The 15,317-nt window shown below is 43.6% G+C and overlaps 1 protein-coding gene and 1 long non-coding RNA gene across 2 annotated transcripts in view; one reads left to right on the forward strand and one right to left on the reverse strand.

Annotated features, from left to right (window-relative positions):
- The window catches only part of ADCY9 (adenylate cyclase 9), a 72,519-nt gene extending 68,814 nt beyond the window's left edge, over positions 1 to 3,705 (reverse strand). Inside the window, exon 1 of the mRNA XM_072120162.1 lies at positions 1,131 to 3,705. Coding sequence (XP_071976263.1) covers positions 1,131 to 2,805 — 1,675 coding nt within the window. The 5' untranslated portion in view covers positions 2,806 to 3,705. The remainder of the gene's footprint in view (positions 1 to 1,130) is intronic.
- LOC140074885 (uncharacterized) overlaps positions 1 to 15,317 on the forward strand; it is a 56,686-nt gene that overhangs the window by 10,964 nt on the left and 30,405 nt on the right. The window lies entirely within an intron of this gene.

Consider the following 15,317-nt stretch of genomic DNA (forward strand, 5'->3'; position numbering starts at 1 on the left):
TTACAGGCAGAATCACTGATAACTCAGATTCTATATAATAATATCAAGTAACATCATGAGATATAGACAACGTCTAGCTATAGATCAGGAAGCCGGATTAGTACACAATGTATAGTGATCTCATTCATCTGTGTAATCTGTATACTGTGGCTTAAGGGGCTGCTTTAATTACTTACTGCTTTAATCCATATGGTGTAATCTCCTAAATTTGGATATGAGTGACAGTCACAATCCTACCTACAAGACCTTCTCAGACATGATGACCACTTGATCAGTGCCACCAAAGGTGTTAGTAGACTCTGAGGAACCATGGGGCACTGGTGGGAGGGAAGGGTGTCAAAACAATTGAATGTGGGGGTAACCCCAGTTAATAAGTCCTAAACCCAGGTCCTAAGGCCACCACTTGAACAAAAGCAATTGAAATCAATGGAAAAAGTCTAGTAAAGGTAGTCTGGAACTGTATATATGGCAGCCACCATGCCTCTATGATGTCATCATTGGTTTAGTGATGGATCATGGGCCTTGATGTCTAGTAGTGGATATGAAAAAGTTCAGGTTACTGCTCCTAGCCTTGAACCACTAATGACTTTACATGTAGCCCCATCCTATACTTGTCGGAGTTTGGGGATAGTATCTATGGATACATTTTTTTGAGTGTGTACAATGATTACCGCACACACTGATTATCGAGACATGATTACACACGCTTTGCTTCATTCTACAGTAATCTATCATGATCTCCGGATTATCAGGATGGGATTAGATAGTGCCGCGTATTACATAATATCTAATGAATGCAAATGAAGAGGACAGGGAGCTCTCGATAGACATCTAATCCTCGGTGACCTCCTCGTGGCAAATTATGAACGCAACACTCAAAAGTCTCAGTGTTCAAAGGGAAAATTTATCAACACGCTACAGGAAGTTTGTCTAAGATCTAAACCATAAAATCTAATCCTTAGTAATTCAATTATCATTATGGCAGCTTTGGCTTCCTCACAGTTAGATGGCAGGTGAGACGATGTCAGATTTGCTCTAGAATTACATTGCTGTAAATAAAGTTATTGTTTCTGAGACTAAGATTAGGATATGGGCCTAAGGGTACATGCCATGAAATGAGTAGGCCTTACCTTTCAGCTGATCGGCTGCCACAATCTGTCCAACACGTTCCACCACCAAACTGTCTTCCATCACATAGCGGTCATCCAGATATTTTGCAGTTTTTTCTGAAATGTGCACTTTGCCCGCAACTCCGAGCTGCTCCATAAGATTGGCTAAGTTGACGTCATTCGACCACACATCAAACTTAAACCTTCGCATGCCAAGGATTCCACATAGTACTGTACCGGTGTGTACACCCACACGCATGTTGACCATCTCTTTCTTTTCCTGGCAGAACTGCTCAATGGCTGCAATCATCCCAAGGCCCATCTCAATGCAGCAGTAGGCATGGTCTGCCCTTGGTTCAGGGCATCCTGCCACACAGTAGTAGCAATCGCCCAAGGTGCTGATCTTCTCACATCCTGTCTCCTCACAAAGCCGATCGAAGCGGCCAAACAAGTCATTGAGAAGTCCCACCAGGGCATGAGCAGACTTGTTGGCGCTCATCTTAGTGAATCCCACAATATCGGCGAATAGTATGCTTACTTGTTCTATTCTCTGCATCTTGAAGGGCCTAAAGACAATTGGTGTCTTTTGGATAGACGACTTCTTTTTGCGACTTTTTGGGCTTGACGCCGAATGGCGTTTTACTGAGTTCTCACTCTCATCATCCCCCTGCTTCATCAAGTCATCGGCAATAATTCTTGGCATGACAGAATGAATCATTCTTTCTTTGAGGGCCTTCTCCACTTCCAGATCTTTGCCATGCATGATGGACTGGCCAACCTTCAAGAAAGTGCTTCGTGATCGGACCTCAGACATTATGAAGAGATGTACTCCTATAGCGTGAATACAGACGTGCAGTAGTGCTTTGCTGAGTAGTTCCCAATGAGCCATCCTATCAGCCAAAGGAGCGAAACACCCTTCATCACGAAAGTGGTATCCAAATGTCTCGAAAAGTATAGAGTAAACGATCCCAAGGCAGGCACTGAGGTACAAGGGCAAGTGCATGACTGAGTAGAGAAGAAGCAAAACCTCCACACAAATAGAGAAACTGCCAACTTGGGACATGCAAGACATTGAAGTGGTCGTAGAAAGGGAAGTAAGGTTTGATAAGTCATCGTGGACAGATTTAGGGGTCAAAACTTGGAACTGAGAGGCCAAGGTCAAGGAAAAGACCAGCAATGTGACTAGTAAAGAGATGACCGTGCAATGCCGAGCATAAGATTTGGTGAAGGTAAAGAAGAAAAAGCCTAGGCACACCACAAGGAAGCACAGAGTTGGTACAAGGTAGCCAATAAGTTTGTCTTTCATATGGACCCCAAAGTAGATGCTCCACAGGAGCCCTGACACGGAGAGGTACAGTAGAGCATAGCGAAACCTGCGCTGAGTCTGTGGGAAGCATCTCTCCACACAGGCTTCCTCTAGGTTACTTGAATCAAATTTTGGGTTCCACCAGTTGGATGTAGACCTTTCAAATAGCTGAGGGAGCTTCTTTTGTCTTCGGACGCCCCCAGCTCCTCCACCCTTCTTCACTCCAGACTCCCCCGAGCTGCAGCTGGATGATATGCTGTATTTGCACCGTCTTGAAGGTGCTTGATGGTGCTGTCTGTTAATTTTCACAGTTACACTAGTACTGTCCCCACTGCCATCACATCTCACCTCCGTATGATGCAGCAGCTGCTGGTTCACAGGGGAAGCCATATTGTCGATATATAGTTTTCCTGGGACTTTTTTTTTTTTTTCTCTTTCCACCTCACTCCACCACCACCACTAACACTACCGCCCCCTCCTAACCTTCAGCTACAGACTAACAGAAGGGTTTTGACAGCTTCCAGCCTGCCTGAGGCAGCACTCACTTGCGCCTCCATGCAAAGTAGCCTCTCCTGTCTCCCTGTTCCGGCAGCTAAATACAGTCATTTAGGAAAGCAGATATCTCCAGATGCAGACGGACCACACCAGAGTAAGGCAATGCAGTCCATACATTAATATGTAGCAAAGACACACCAGAAGAGACCGTGGAGCCTGCGGTGGATCATCATCTTCGTCTTCCTTCCTCCTGGAAATATTTCGGATCAGCTCACTCAGTATTGTCAACCCCGAGGGAGAAAAAAATATATATTATATTCCATCCAGGCTGGGTGAGGGGGCTCCATCTTTCATCCGAAAATATTCCAATATTCCCGGAATGAGTCGATGCAGTCAGATACAAGGGATGCAAGCAATTTCCCGAAGATCCTTCTTCTTTTTGGGGTGCTGGATATTAATTGCTGTCTTTCTTTTTTTCTCCTGGATACCTCTTCATGCAATGGCTTTGCAGTGGTCACTCACCGTCTATGTAAGCGGGTTGGGGTTCCCCCCCGGCTGGTGGGTAGGGGTACCCTGAGGAGGGATTTTAGGCTCCAGCTCTCTTTGGCCAGACATGAGGGGCCTCACACCAGTACACAGACAGGCCGCTCTCTCGCTCTCTCCTCTCTTTCCTGGCTGCTTTTCCTATGCTGGGTTGTGAACAGGGAGGGGGGAAGAGGAGGAGGAGGAGGAGGAAAGAGAAGAGGGGGGAAGGCAACAAGAAGAGGGAGGGAGAGGAGATGGGAAAAGGGGTAGAAGCTGAGGAAAAGGAACCACAGTTATGTGATTTCGAGAGGAAAAATGCAAAAAAAAAAAAAAAGAGGTTGAATGAGGAGCGAATGTAAGTGATGCGGTAGGAGACTCCGCAGGGAGATGTGTTGCACAGTCATTAGTGTTCCTCATATGTCACACTGTCAGTCCTGTCTGGACTGGAGGAACATTACGTAGGTCATTCCCCACAATTCAGGGCTCCTTAATAAGTCTGGATGTGTCTTATATTCCCGGCACATCGGTGACGTTCAAGGGAAATGGATGCTTCTTTCCGATTCCTTAACCTTTGGTGATGGCGGCAATGGACGTGTAACTAAATGTCAGGGTTTGATTGAGAAATAGTCAGAACATTACACACGCCCTGTTTATCATCCAGGTAGCCATTTTGTTGAAGATCCTACATCAGCCCGTATGGCCTTATAGTGCACTATACAACAGTAATATACGTAACGCAACTGATGGAACATCTGAGGACTCCAAGCGGTGGTGGGATTGGGACATTTAAAAAATCTGGTACGCAGAACCCACGAGAAATAGGCCATCAACACCCATCTTTTCTGCGTGTTTATATTAAATCCTGAGGGCGCCAATAGGATTCACGACTATTGTGGTGTAGGAAGTCCCATTCAGGGCTGAGCTGTGGTTTAGGGGGGCCCTTATCAAAGTTTTGGGGCCCCAGGAATGCGCAGAACTGTTCCCAGACAAGTATCTCACCACAAAATATCCAATGCCAATCTATTTTCCACTATTATGTTATCCTGACTCCATTTTCATGTCAGAGAGACCCTTTTTTAAAAACATATGCAACCCCCTCCACTCATGAGCCACAACGTAGAGTCGCCAAGTATCAATATGGCTGCAGTGTAGTACAACATTTCTCCTATAGGGGTTGTTGCTTGGAAATGAGAATGGCTTATTGATCAGAACCAATCACTAGGGGCTTCAGAAGCCGGACCCCAATCATGCAATGCCTTTTTTTTTTTTACAATCCATATGAAAATAAAATCAATAAATCTAGCGATAATTCTAAAAAGAACCCTGACGCTTTTGCGTAAATCCCAAATATTATGTAAATCCCCTGACATGTCTGAACGGAGATGTGCCTAACTTAAAGGGAGACTCCACCTTAAAATAATTTGAGTTGACAGATCTTGTCTTCCCCCTGGATTTTGGATTTAGCTTTCCTCTTATGTGGGGCACGGTGTTATCTTTCCCATTGTGATCACACCCTTCGTTATTCCGAATTCGCTCACTGTCTGAGCCTGCCCTCGTAATGAGTCACGCTGCAGAAGCTGGAGGGGTTTTTATAGTTAAATTTCTATTGCCGATCGAGATATCCTGGTACTTTGTAGGTAATTGCATAAATAGTGATTACATAATGTTGTTTGAAAAAAATGGAAGTCACATAACAGGATGTTCATACAGAGTTTGGCTACCATGGTGATGCTAGAGCAAGCGAGATATAGTTACACTGCTGCTGCAGTTAGCAGAACAAGGTGTACATTGAGCTAGAAGTGGGTATGATAAGATATGTAGTCCCCAGCCAGATGGTCTTAATGTTAGTTAAGCCTCAAAGTAGCACTGCAGATTCTGCACACAGCACTCAGTGTCAGTGGTAGTATGATCCAGGAATGGCTGATTTTACAGAGTGAAGTTGCATCTCATAGGATACACTGCAGATTCTACAGAATTACAGAATTCACAGTAGCAGTGGTAGTATGAGTCAGGAATGATGGGTTTACAGTGTGAAGTTGCATCTTATAGGATACACTGCAGATTCTGCACACAGCGCTCACAGTGTCAGTGATAGTATGAGTCATGAATGATGGGTTTACAGTGTGAAGTTGCATCTCATAGGATACACTGCAGATTCTACACACATGATTCACAGTAGCAGTGGTAGTGTGATTCAGGAATGATGGGTTTACAGTATGAAGTTGCATCTTACAGGATACACTGCAGATTCAGCAAACAGCACTCACAGTGTCAGTGGTAGTATGATCCAGGAATAGCTGATTTTACAGTGTGAAGTTGCATCTCATAGGATACACTGCAGATTCTGCATACAGCACTCACAGTAGCAGTGGTAGTGTGAGTCAGGAATGGTGGCTTTACAGTGTAAAGTTGTATCTCATAGGATACACTGCAGATTCTACACACAGAATTCACAGTAGCAGTGGTAGTGTGAGTCAGGAATGATGGGTTTACAGTGTGAAGCTGCATATCATAGGATACACTGCAGATTCTGCACACAGAATTCACAGTATCATTTGTAGTGTGAATCAGGTATGGTTGGTTTACATTGTGAAGTTGCATCTTATAGGATACACTGCAGATTCTGCACACAGCACTCAGTGTCAGTGGCAGTATGATCCAGGAATGGCAGATTTTACAGTGTGAAGTTGCATCTCATAGGATACACTGCAGATTCTACACACAGAATTACAGAATTCACAGTAGCAGTGGTAGTGTGAGTCAGGAATGATGGGTTTACAGTGTGAAGTTGCATCTGCAATGGTAGTGTAAATCTGGTGGTCTCACTGCAGGTAGTCAGAATAGTCTTCGAATCGTCCCATAAAACAAGAACATACTAACAAATCTAATATATACCCATACACTAAAAAGTTTAAAGTATTTGGAGAAGGTATCTCAACTAAAATCATAACATGATAATTTGTAATCCTGAAGGAGAATGAACACAAACTGGGATCATTCTGCTTTTCATGTCTCAATTTTCTAACAATATTAAAACCATGTACAGAAAAATTATAACGCTCGGTCATCTGATAATCCAGAAATTCTGATAAGAAGCCTACTAATCCAGAATAATATGTGATAATCCACCGTCAAATTTATATATGTTTTCTATTATTTTATCGAGCTGTCCACTGCCTCCCGGTCCATTACTGATGATTAGAGCTATTTAAACACATAGCGTAAGTAGTGAAAGGGATTCTGGTAGATTTTATGGGCATAATTAAGTTTGCAATTACAGGCAGTTCCGCCCTGCGCCACTTATCTATCTAACCCAAACATGCAGAACTCACATTGAACAGATGCCTTTAATCAAATACAAGCATCACATGATCCCTCGCGCTCCCTATAGACTCAGAGCATGTCATTAGGATGCGCGCTACGCTCAGGGTCAGGGCCACTCGCTTAAATGACAACCTTCTTCCCAATTATAGACAGAGATAAGCGTTTGCTATAAATACCCGACACTGCTTATCTCCGAAAACAAATAAGAGACCCACAAGTCTTACCACACTATAGATACTCGGTCCCTTTGGAAATGAAGTATGTGATGCGATTTATTATTTTTATAAAAATGTACAGAATTTTCGATTTATAATGAATTCATTGAGTAATGAGTCATTTATCATCACAATTTGCTGAATTTCCACGCAGGTGACAATAAAAATCCTTCCAGACCATGTCTTGTCCTTCAACTATGCGCTAGTAAGAAATACGCTACCGCAGCAACGTCTATGCACTGGATAGATAAATGCTGCCCCCTGGTGGAGACAGTGCTGAACTATATGTTTAATAAAAGGAAAAATATTACATCACCGTTTATTTTAAACCTGAGGAAATTTTTTTAAAACGCTATAAAATTTTTTGCTCTAATTCTTACCACATGACTGGATTTCGTAGGTAGAGACATATTTTAGAGGGTCCCAGGCCTCAGTTTTAAGTCTCTAACAAATTTATAGGCCCTACAGCCAGGGTCGGCTCCAGGTTTCAGTAGGCGGCCCTGAGCGGCAGAGCCTTAGTGGCTCCCTTTACAGTGAACTCACAGGGTGGCATTGAAAATTCAGAAACTAAAACAGTCTCCTGTTCCCTTAAATATTCCCTAGTTTATTATCCCAAACGGCCCCCTCGTGGTTATTTGGTATATAGCCTCCTCACCCCCTATGGATTAATTAGATACAGCCCCCCTCGTTCATGGATTCCTTATATACAGCCTTAAGTGGGCCCCCCAGCAGCCCTGGGCCCCGGCACTTGCCCGGGTATGCCCAGTGCTGGCGCAGGCCCTGCCTTCTGCCCGGCCAAGTTACTACATCCTTATAATCCACCTGTGATTGGATATACTCCAAAATAGTGAACAAAAAGTACCAGAAAACTGGTATCCAATATGTATGAATGCAGGGTAATGTCTATGTAGGATCTCTAAAGGCGGCCATTTTGGCTGTCACCTAGGAGATGGATATACCGTAACTAAGAATTTGCTCAGTTATGGTTTATAGTTGAGGAACTTCTCAAAATGATCCACTCTGGTTTATGGGCATTGTTTAGCCGCAATGCTAGATATGGCCTGCAGTCAAGAGAGGCGCTGTTAAGTAATTTTAAGAAAGAAAGTGGAACCTTTTTTCTAAATCTTGGAAACACCTTTACATTCTTTTCTTCACAAGAAAGTTGTCATGTCCGTATGTGGGAGGTTTGATAGTGAGTCACATGGGTGTCATTGATGGAAATATTGTAATGATAAAGGATATATATAAAATCATAGAGCAAAGTAATGGTTCTGGAAGGATTAAATCAATTTATACATAGTAATTACCAATAAGCGATTGACATGAATACATTTGGCAGATGTATGATCAACCCTAAGAGAGGCCTCCTCAGAGTGCTAAAAAATATTTCACATTCATATAATCCCCTTAATCCTATAAACATGGTTGCAGGAACCTTAAGGCTGCGGACACAAAGGGGCAAATTTACTTACCGGGTACCTGAACCGGATGGTACGACGAAGATGAAGTCCGGTGAAGATGAAGAACACGTAGCTCGTGCGCCCGAGATACTGCATCCGTCCTTCCCCGCCGAGGTCCGCTGGAGTTCACCTTCTTCTTCCCGGTGCTTGTAAGTGCGTGTCTTGTGACACAATTTGAAATGTTCGTGTGCGGGAAAATCCCCTGTTAAATGCGGTGCAAAACGGAAATCGCCAGGAAACCCCGACAAAAAAGCACCCAACGAACCCTTATTAAATAAGCCCCACAGTGTGAACACATTGCTGTAATTTGTGTTGTTCCACAAGTCACCACTGAGAAGTGGCAGTAGTAGTAGTAGGATTCAATATGTAGCGGTACTCCGTGTTCATGGTGTGGTCCTCTTATTTGTCCCTTGTATAGTTGTATTGTTCATTCACTATGTAGCAGTAATCTGTGACCATGATGTGACGCTATTATTTGTCCCTTGTACAGCAGTATTGTTCATTCATTATGGTGGTAGTATTCAGAGGTGTAACTGCATGCCAATTCTGTGACTGGCCCCCAACTATAAAATAAAGAAGACCTGTTTTTGGTCGCAACTGTACTCATTGTATCGCCCCAAGTGTTAATATGTGGTCATGGGGTGGTGGTATTATTTGTCTTATTGGTATTACTAGCCTAGGTATTGTTGGGTTTTGTTCAGTTACAGTACGGTATGATTTTCTCCTTATATTAAATGTAAGATTGGTATTAAATGTTTACATTTTACATTGTTTACATTATTTTATATATAGAATATGATGAGCTCTATGAAGGGGCCTACTCAAGTCATATAGACGACTTGAAGATACTTATTGACCATGGTGCATTTGGTAATGCCTCGTACTCTTACCTACAATAGGCAATTGATACAGGCAGTCCTCGAGTTACATACAAGATAGGGTCTGTAGGTTTGTTCTTAAGTTGAGTTTGTATGTAAGTCAGAACTGTATATTTTATCATTGTAATCCCAGCCAGAACTTTTTTGGTCTCTGTGACAATTGGATTTTAAAAATGTTGGCTTGTCATAAGAACCAGGATTAACACTAAAGCTTCATTACAGACACCTGTAATAACTGTTACAGCTGTTTATTGTAGCCTAGGACTAAAGTACAATAAATTACCAATATCCAGAGGTCTGTTTGTAACTAGGGGTCGTATGTAAGTCGAGTGTTCTTAATCATAGGAACCTGTGTGTCCTTTGAGGAACCAGAGTCTAAATACATCTGCAACTTCTGGACCTTCTGTAGATACATCCATGTAGAAAACGTATGGATCGTAAACCTGTAGGCCCAATTCTGCCCTCAGTCATACTGGAAATTTAGAGAACCTGGACACCCCAAAATGGGACAGGAGCCTTGTACAGGACGCTTCTTGCTATATTCACCACAGCAATCTGTGCTGGATGTACATCATCATGCACAAAGGAAACAACTTCCTACCCTCCCTCTAGTCTACAATACCGGGAGTAATCCTTATAATATTCACAGATTATCCGCTGTACTTTACCAAATAAGATTATGGATTTAGAAGCTCATTTATGGTGATTGATGGAGCTTTCCATATCACCCGGGAGAGACAGTGGACATCTCTTGTCCATGTACCAGACGGACACATTTCCTTCCACCAACTATGACTTTTCGGCCTGGATTCATGAATTCCTCTTATTACAGAACATGAGATAAGAATTTTTGCAGATTCTTAGACGTGCCTTCTGTAAAGCTGAATATTCCTTCTGTGTTCTCTTAGCCATCTGTTGCCCAGACGGAAGCGCCCCCCTGCAAGGCGTCTTATTTTAGGACTTTGAAGCAGAAAAGGTTTATTTACTAAGGAGGAGCCTGGTGACAGCTGTACAGTATAGCAACGGAGGCTCGCCTTGTTATTAGAAAATGGAGAGTACGGAGCAATATGGAGGCAGAAGATATCTAGATCAAAATAATTTCTGTGGGGAGAATTATTCAACCTTGGTAGAAGATCCCACTGCGGTAGGAGACATTTAGATGCTGAACCTTGTCACAAAGCATCAGTCCTGAACTGTAGATCCTTATGGGGTTGATACTATCCAAGTAAAGCTGTATCAGATATATATTAGGAATTACCCATAACAAGTGATTGGCCCAGTAAGTTCCTTTCCTCCACATTAGGTTTGTCTACTGTTGGCCTATTATCATAAAATAACCTGTTTTGATCGGGCAGTCCTAGCCATGAATGGAGCTGACCTTTTAGAGTTTGAGTGGTGGGTAGAAAATTATATATATATTGCACATGGAAAGTGATTCACACTCAGGATCGGCACCAGCACTGGGGCCCAGACCTGCTGGGAGGGCCCACATCAGGTTGCATATAAGGAATCCATAGGGGAGGGGCTGTATCTAATGAATCCATAGGGTGGGAGAGGGGCTTATATACAATAACCATGTGGGCTGTTTGGGATGATAAACTAGGGAATATTTTAGGGAACAGGAGACTGTTTGAGTTTCAGAATTTTTAATACTGTAATGTGAGTTCATTGATAAGGGGCCCACTGAGGCTCTGCCACCCTGGGGCCCACTGACACCTGGAACCGACCCTGTTCACACTCAAATGTTCTATTTTTCAGAAAATGTTACAGCTTTTCCAACCTTTACAGGTCAATCATCTGTCCACTTAGGACATGTCCACCTCAAAAGCATTGTCCGTAAAGCTTCCAATATGTTGTAAGAGTGTAGGGGCAAATTTCTTATACATTCATTTTTATTGAATGAAGCTTTAGCCGACCCATGTCCATAAAGAAAAGAAGTGTTCTGTCTAGAATTCATTATTTCTCTTGTGGGATACGCTGAGGAGAACTTTTTCCTCCATGAAGTCTGAACTTTATTGCTTTCTTAATCTCCAGCTCATGTTAATGGAGGCAATGCATGTATCTCCAACTAGGATTTTATCTTAATACAGAGAATACCACCTTTGTAGAGGCCAACTCAAAATGAGTGTTGAAGACCACCTATAAGTATCTATACCCTAGATCAGTGGTGGCGAACCTATGGCACGGGTGCCAGAGGCGGCACTCCAAGCTCTTTCTGTGGGCACCCGGGCCATCACCCTAGCACACCAGACAAAATATGCTGCTTTCAGTGATATTTTGATACTTACTTCGCTACTTGGGACTGTAGGAAGAGGAAGAATGTGTAGAGAGGGCCGAATTATCTTTGGAGGACCTCCTGCTGGCCCCATGATTCTCTGTATACAGAGGGACACTGGAAAGAAGATAAAATTATGCAAATTTTCTATCTTTCTACTGTGTTGCTGTCCTCAGGAGGCCAATATGATTGTTGAAGAACAGGGAGCTGTAAGTTACTGCTTTAATTTTGGTTGGCACCTCGCAATAAATAAGGGGGATTTGGGGTTGCTATTTGGGCACTCGGTCGCTAAAAGGTTCGCCATCACTGCCCTAGACCCATTGGGTGGAGGCTCCTAGATGATGGCACATACCATTCATCCAACTAAGATTTCGAAAGTGACTTAAAGGAAACCTGCTACCCAGGATAGTTTTAGGATTACATTGATGTCTCTCTATATTCTGGAAGATTCATCATTACTCAGAAATAGATCTTTGAACATTGGGGCTTATTTACTAAGGGTCTCACGCCGCCGCATTTCCGGCAGGTTTTCCGACGTTTTCGGGGATTGCGCCTCTGGGAGAGGGATTCAGAAAAGGAGTGTTTCACACGAGATCTGATTTTGGTGCATCGGCAACGGTTTTCATGCGACAGACATCGGGGCGGGGGGGCGCGTTGGATAATCCGACTGATTCGGACAGAGAGCAGGATTTAACTGTAAAATTGTGTCACTTACATACACCAGGAAGAAGAAGGTGAACTCCAGCGGACCTGAGCGGGTCAAAACCCTTTCTGCTAACCGATATTTCAGTGATTATTACATATTCTGCCCCCCCACAATTAATTATTTAATATTCTCTCCCCCCATAATGAATTATTAAATATACTCTCCCCCCCCATAATGAGTTATTACATATTCTACCCCCCACAATTAATTATTACATATTCTACCCCCCCCACAATTAATTATTACATATTCCCCCACACACACACACTTAATTATTACAATCTCTCCCCCCCCCACACAATTCATTATTACAATCTCTCCCCCCCACACACACACAATTAATTATTACATATTCTGCCCCCCCCCCACAATTAATTATTAGATTCCCCCCCACACACAATTATTACATATCCCCCCCCCCCAATTAATTAATTATACAATAAGCCCCATTTAAAAAAAAACCCTATACTCACCACTGGCAGCGGGTCCGCGTCTTCTATCTTCTTGCCGCGGGCAGGCAGGAAGGGGTGCGCGGCCGCGTGATGACGTCATCACGCAGCCGCGCATCCCAGTTCATGGAGCGATGTGCGCCGGGGTTGTCTTCCGGCCACATCGCTCCAGTTATAGTGCTCGAGCGGCCGCTTACGGCCGCATCGAGCACTATTCAGTGACGGGCAGGAGCTTCCTGTCCGGACGGACGGAGGCCCCTGCCCGACTGCCAGTGGCGTACCGACCGCGGTCGCCATTGAGACGGTCGCCCGGGCCCCCCCGTCCGATGGGCCCGGTCTCAATGGCGACCGCTGCGACCGCGGTCGGTACGCCACTGGCTACGGGACATTACTCAAGAGCACGGGCCAGTGTGATTCTTCTTCATTCCTGTGACTCTACCCTGCAAGAGAGGTGACAGCTTGTGAGCCTAAATCCTAATGACTCCCTATGAGAACTTGCTTCCTTGGTTTTAGCTTGAAAAATGCAGATCCCAGGGAGGAAAATGACCTGTTTAGTAATCCGGAACATTCCTTTCCCTATGCTTACGTAGATGTGACCATGAAACCTCTGTTCCTGAACGTTCAGGAGTACGTCACATTACCTTTCAATAGACAAGGAACAAACTCAGACATTTGTCCCTCACCATGGCCAGAAAAACACCTTATTCTTTGGCGAAATCTCAATTTTCTTTTTTGAAAGTCTCAAACTTTTTTGCAAATGTATTAGTGAGCCTTACAAAGCACTCTTTTAGAAAAACTCCTCTTCAATTTGATCGATAGTCTTCCCTAAAACGAGAAGTGCCCGTAGTGTATTTTACAGGCATACAAACCCTGCATTGTCTGATAAGAGAAGGAGATCACAGAGAGCCCGTTGTTGACAAGCACAAACATTTTTATTGTACATCAAGTGGAGGGTCTGCTAATAACAGGCGGAAAGGAGAGGTTGTGGTAGAAACGAAAATCAAACGGAACAACCATGTTCATTGGACCAAGTAAAAGGCACCTGCCTCAAATATACATGAACCTCTTGAGAGCAGAAAGTATAAACGATCTATTAGTTTATGGAGGCCAATAAAGCAATATCCGAGTCAATAAAACCAATATCATACACAGAAGAACCTTCATGCTTCCCTTTTGTCTTCTCTGCTTTTACTTCCTACTACCCAAAACAAGACAAGTCAGTGCAGCACATAGAGGCAGTGTGTTGTATAGCAAATAGAGGTTCCCATGGCAGAGATTGGGGGTCATTTACTAAGGGCCCGATTCATGTTTTCCCGACGTGTTACCCAAATATTTCCGATTTGCGCCGATTTCCCCTGAATTGCCCCGGGATTTTGGCGCACGCGATCGAATTGTGCATGCGCTGGCATGCACGCGACGGAAATCGGGTGGGCGTGTCCGAACAAAAACCCGACGGATTTGGAAAAACCGCCGCATTTAAAAAAACTGTCGCGGAGCTTGCACTTACCTTCACTAGGAATAGGCCGGTGAACTTGAGTGTGTTCCGATGCTCTTCAGCGCAGCAGCGCCACCTGGTGGATGTCGGAGGAACTACCTTAGTGAATCCCGGCCGGACCCGAATCCACCGCAGAGAACGCGCCGCTGGATCGCGAATGGACCGGGTAAGTAAATCTGCCCCATTATCGTCAAACAGATGCCAAGGAAGTAAAAGCCCAACACACACCATGCTATTCTTTAATATAGGTGCAGCCCCCCCTAAACTGGCTTTATATCATCTATATACCGCAGTTTACAAAAATTTACTACACACCGACTTATTTCGTATAAATATCTTCACTATTGTTCCAGTAATCCTTCATTGTCACCTGTCACTTACACACGATGGAGGTAGCCATTTTATAGTATCAGACAAGTCTTGGCTCTTCATTTTGGACAAGATTCTGATATACCGTATTTTTCGGACTATAAGGCGCACAAAAAAAATCCTTTGATTTTCTCAGAATTCAAAGGTGCGCCTTATAGTCCAGTGCGCCTTATATATGAACCTTACTTACAGACAACAGCTGCACAGGTCTGCCACCTGCTGGTCATTCATCCTTATAATCAGGTGCGCCTCATAATCCGGTGCGCCTTATATATGAACTTAGACGTTTTAGCAGGCATTTATTGATGGTGCGCCTTATAATCCGGTGCGCCTTATAGTCTGAAAAATACGGTACCTAATTTCTGCCCCATTTGAACTCAAAATTCCCTAATATGGGTTTTGTAGACCAGAAAACTCCTTTGAAGAACTGATCTGAGAACTTACTCAAGAGAAAGTAGCTAATGGGTTCTGCTCATAAAATGGCTGCTTCTTTATGTTTCTAGGAGACGCATAACTTCACATAACTTCACTTTTCCATTTCTCTTCTGTTTTTCTTTCTGTCTAGCTGAGGACCTCCTGGTATTTAACACTGGAATTCTGCACATCTACGTGTTTATTTTCCTAGAAAACTGACTCCTGGTGCATCTGGATTGGTAGAGTTGGTCTAACTAAATATCATTGACATGTAACTCTAAGCAGATGGTGAGAACC

Source organism: Engystomops pustulosus, chromosome 8 (assembly GCF_040894005.1).
Source record: "Engystomops pustulosus chromosome 8, aEngPut4.maternal, whole genome shotgun sequence".
NCBI classification, from domain to species: domain Eukaryota; kingdom Metazoa; phylum Chordata; class Amphibia; order Anura; family Leptodactylidae; genus Engystomops; species Engystomops pustulosus.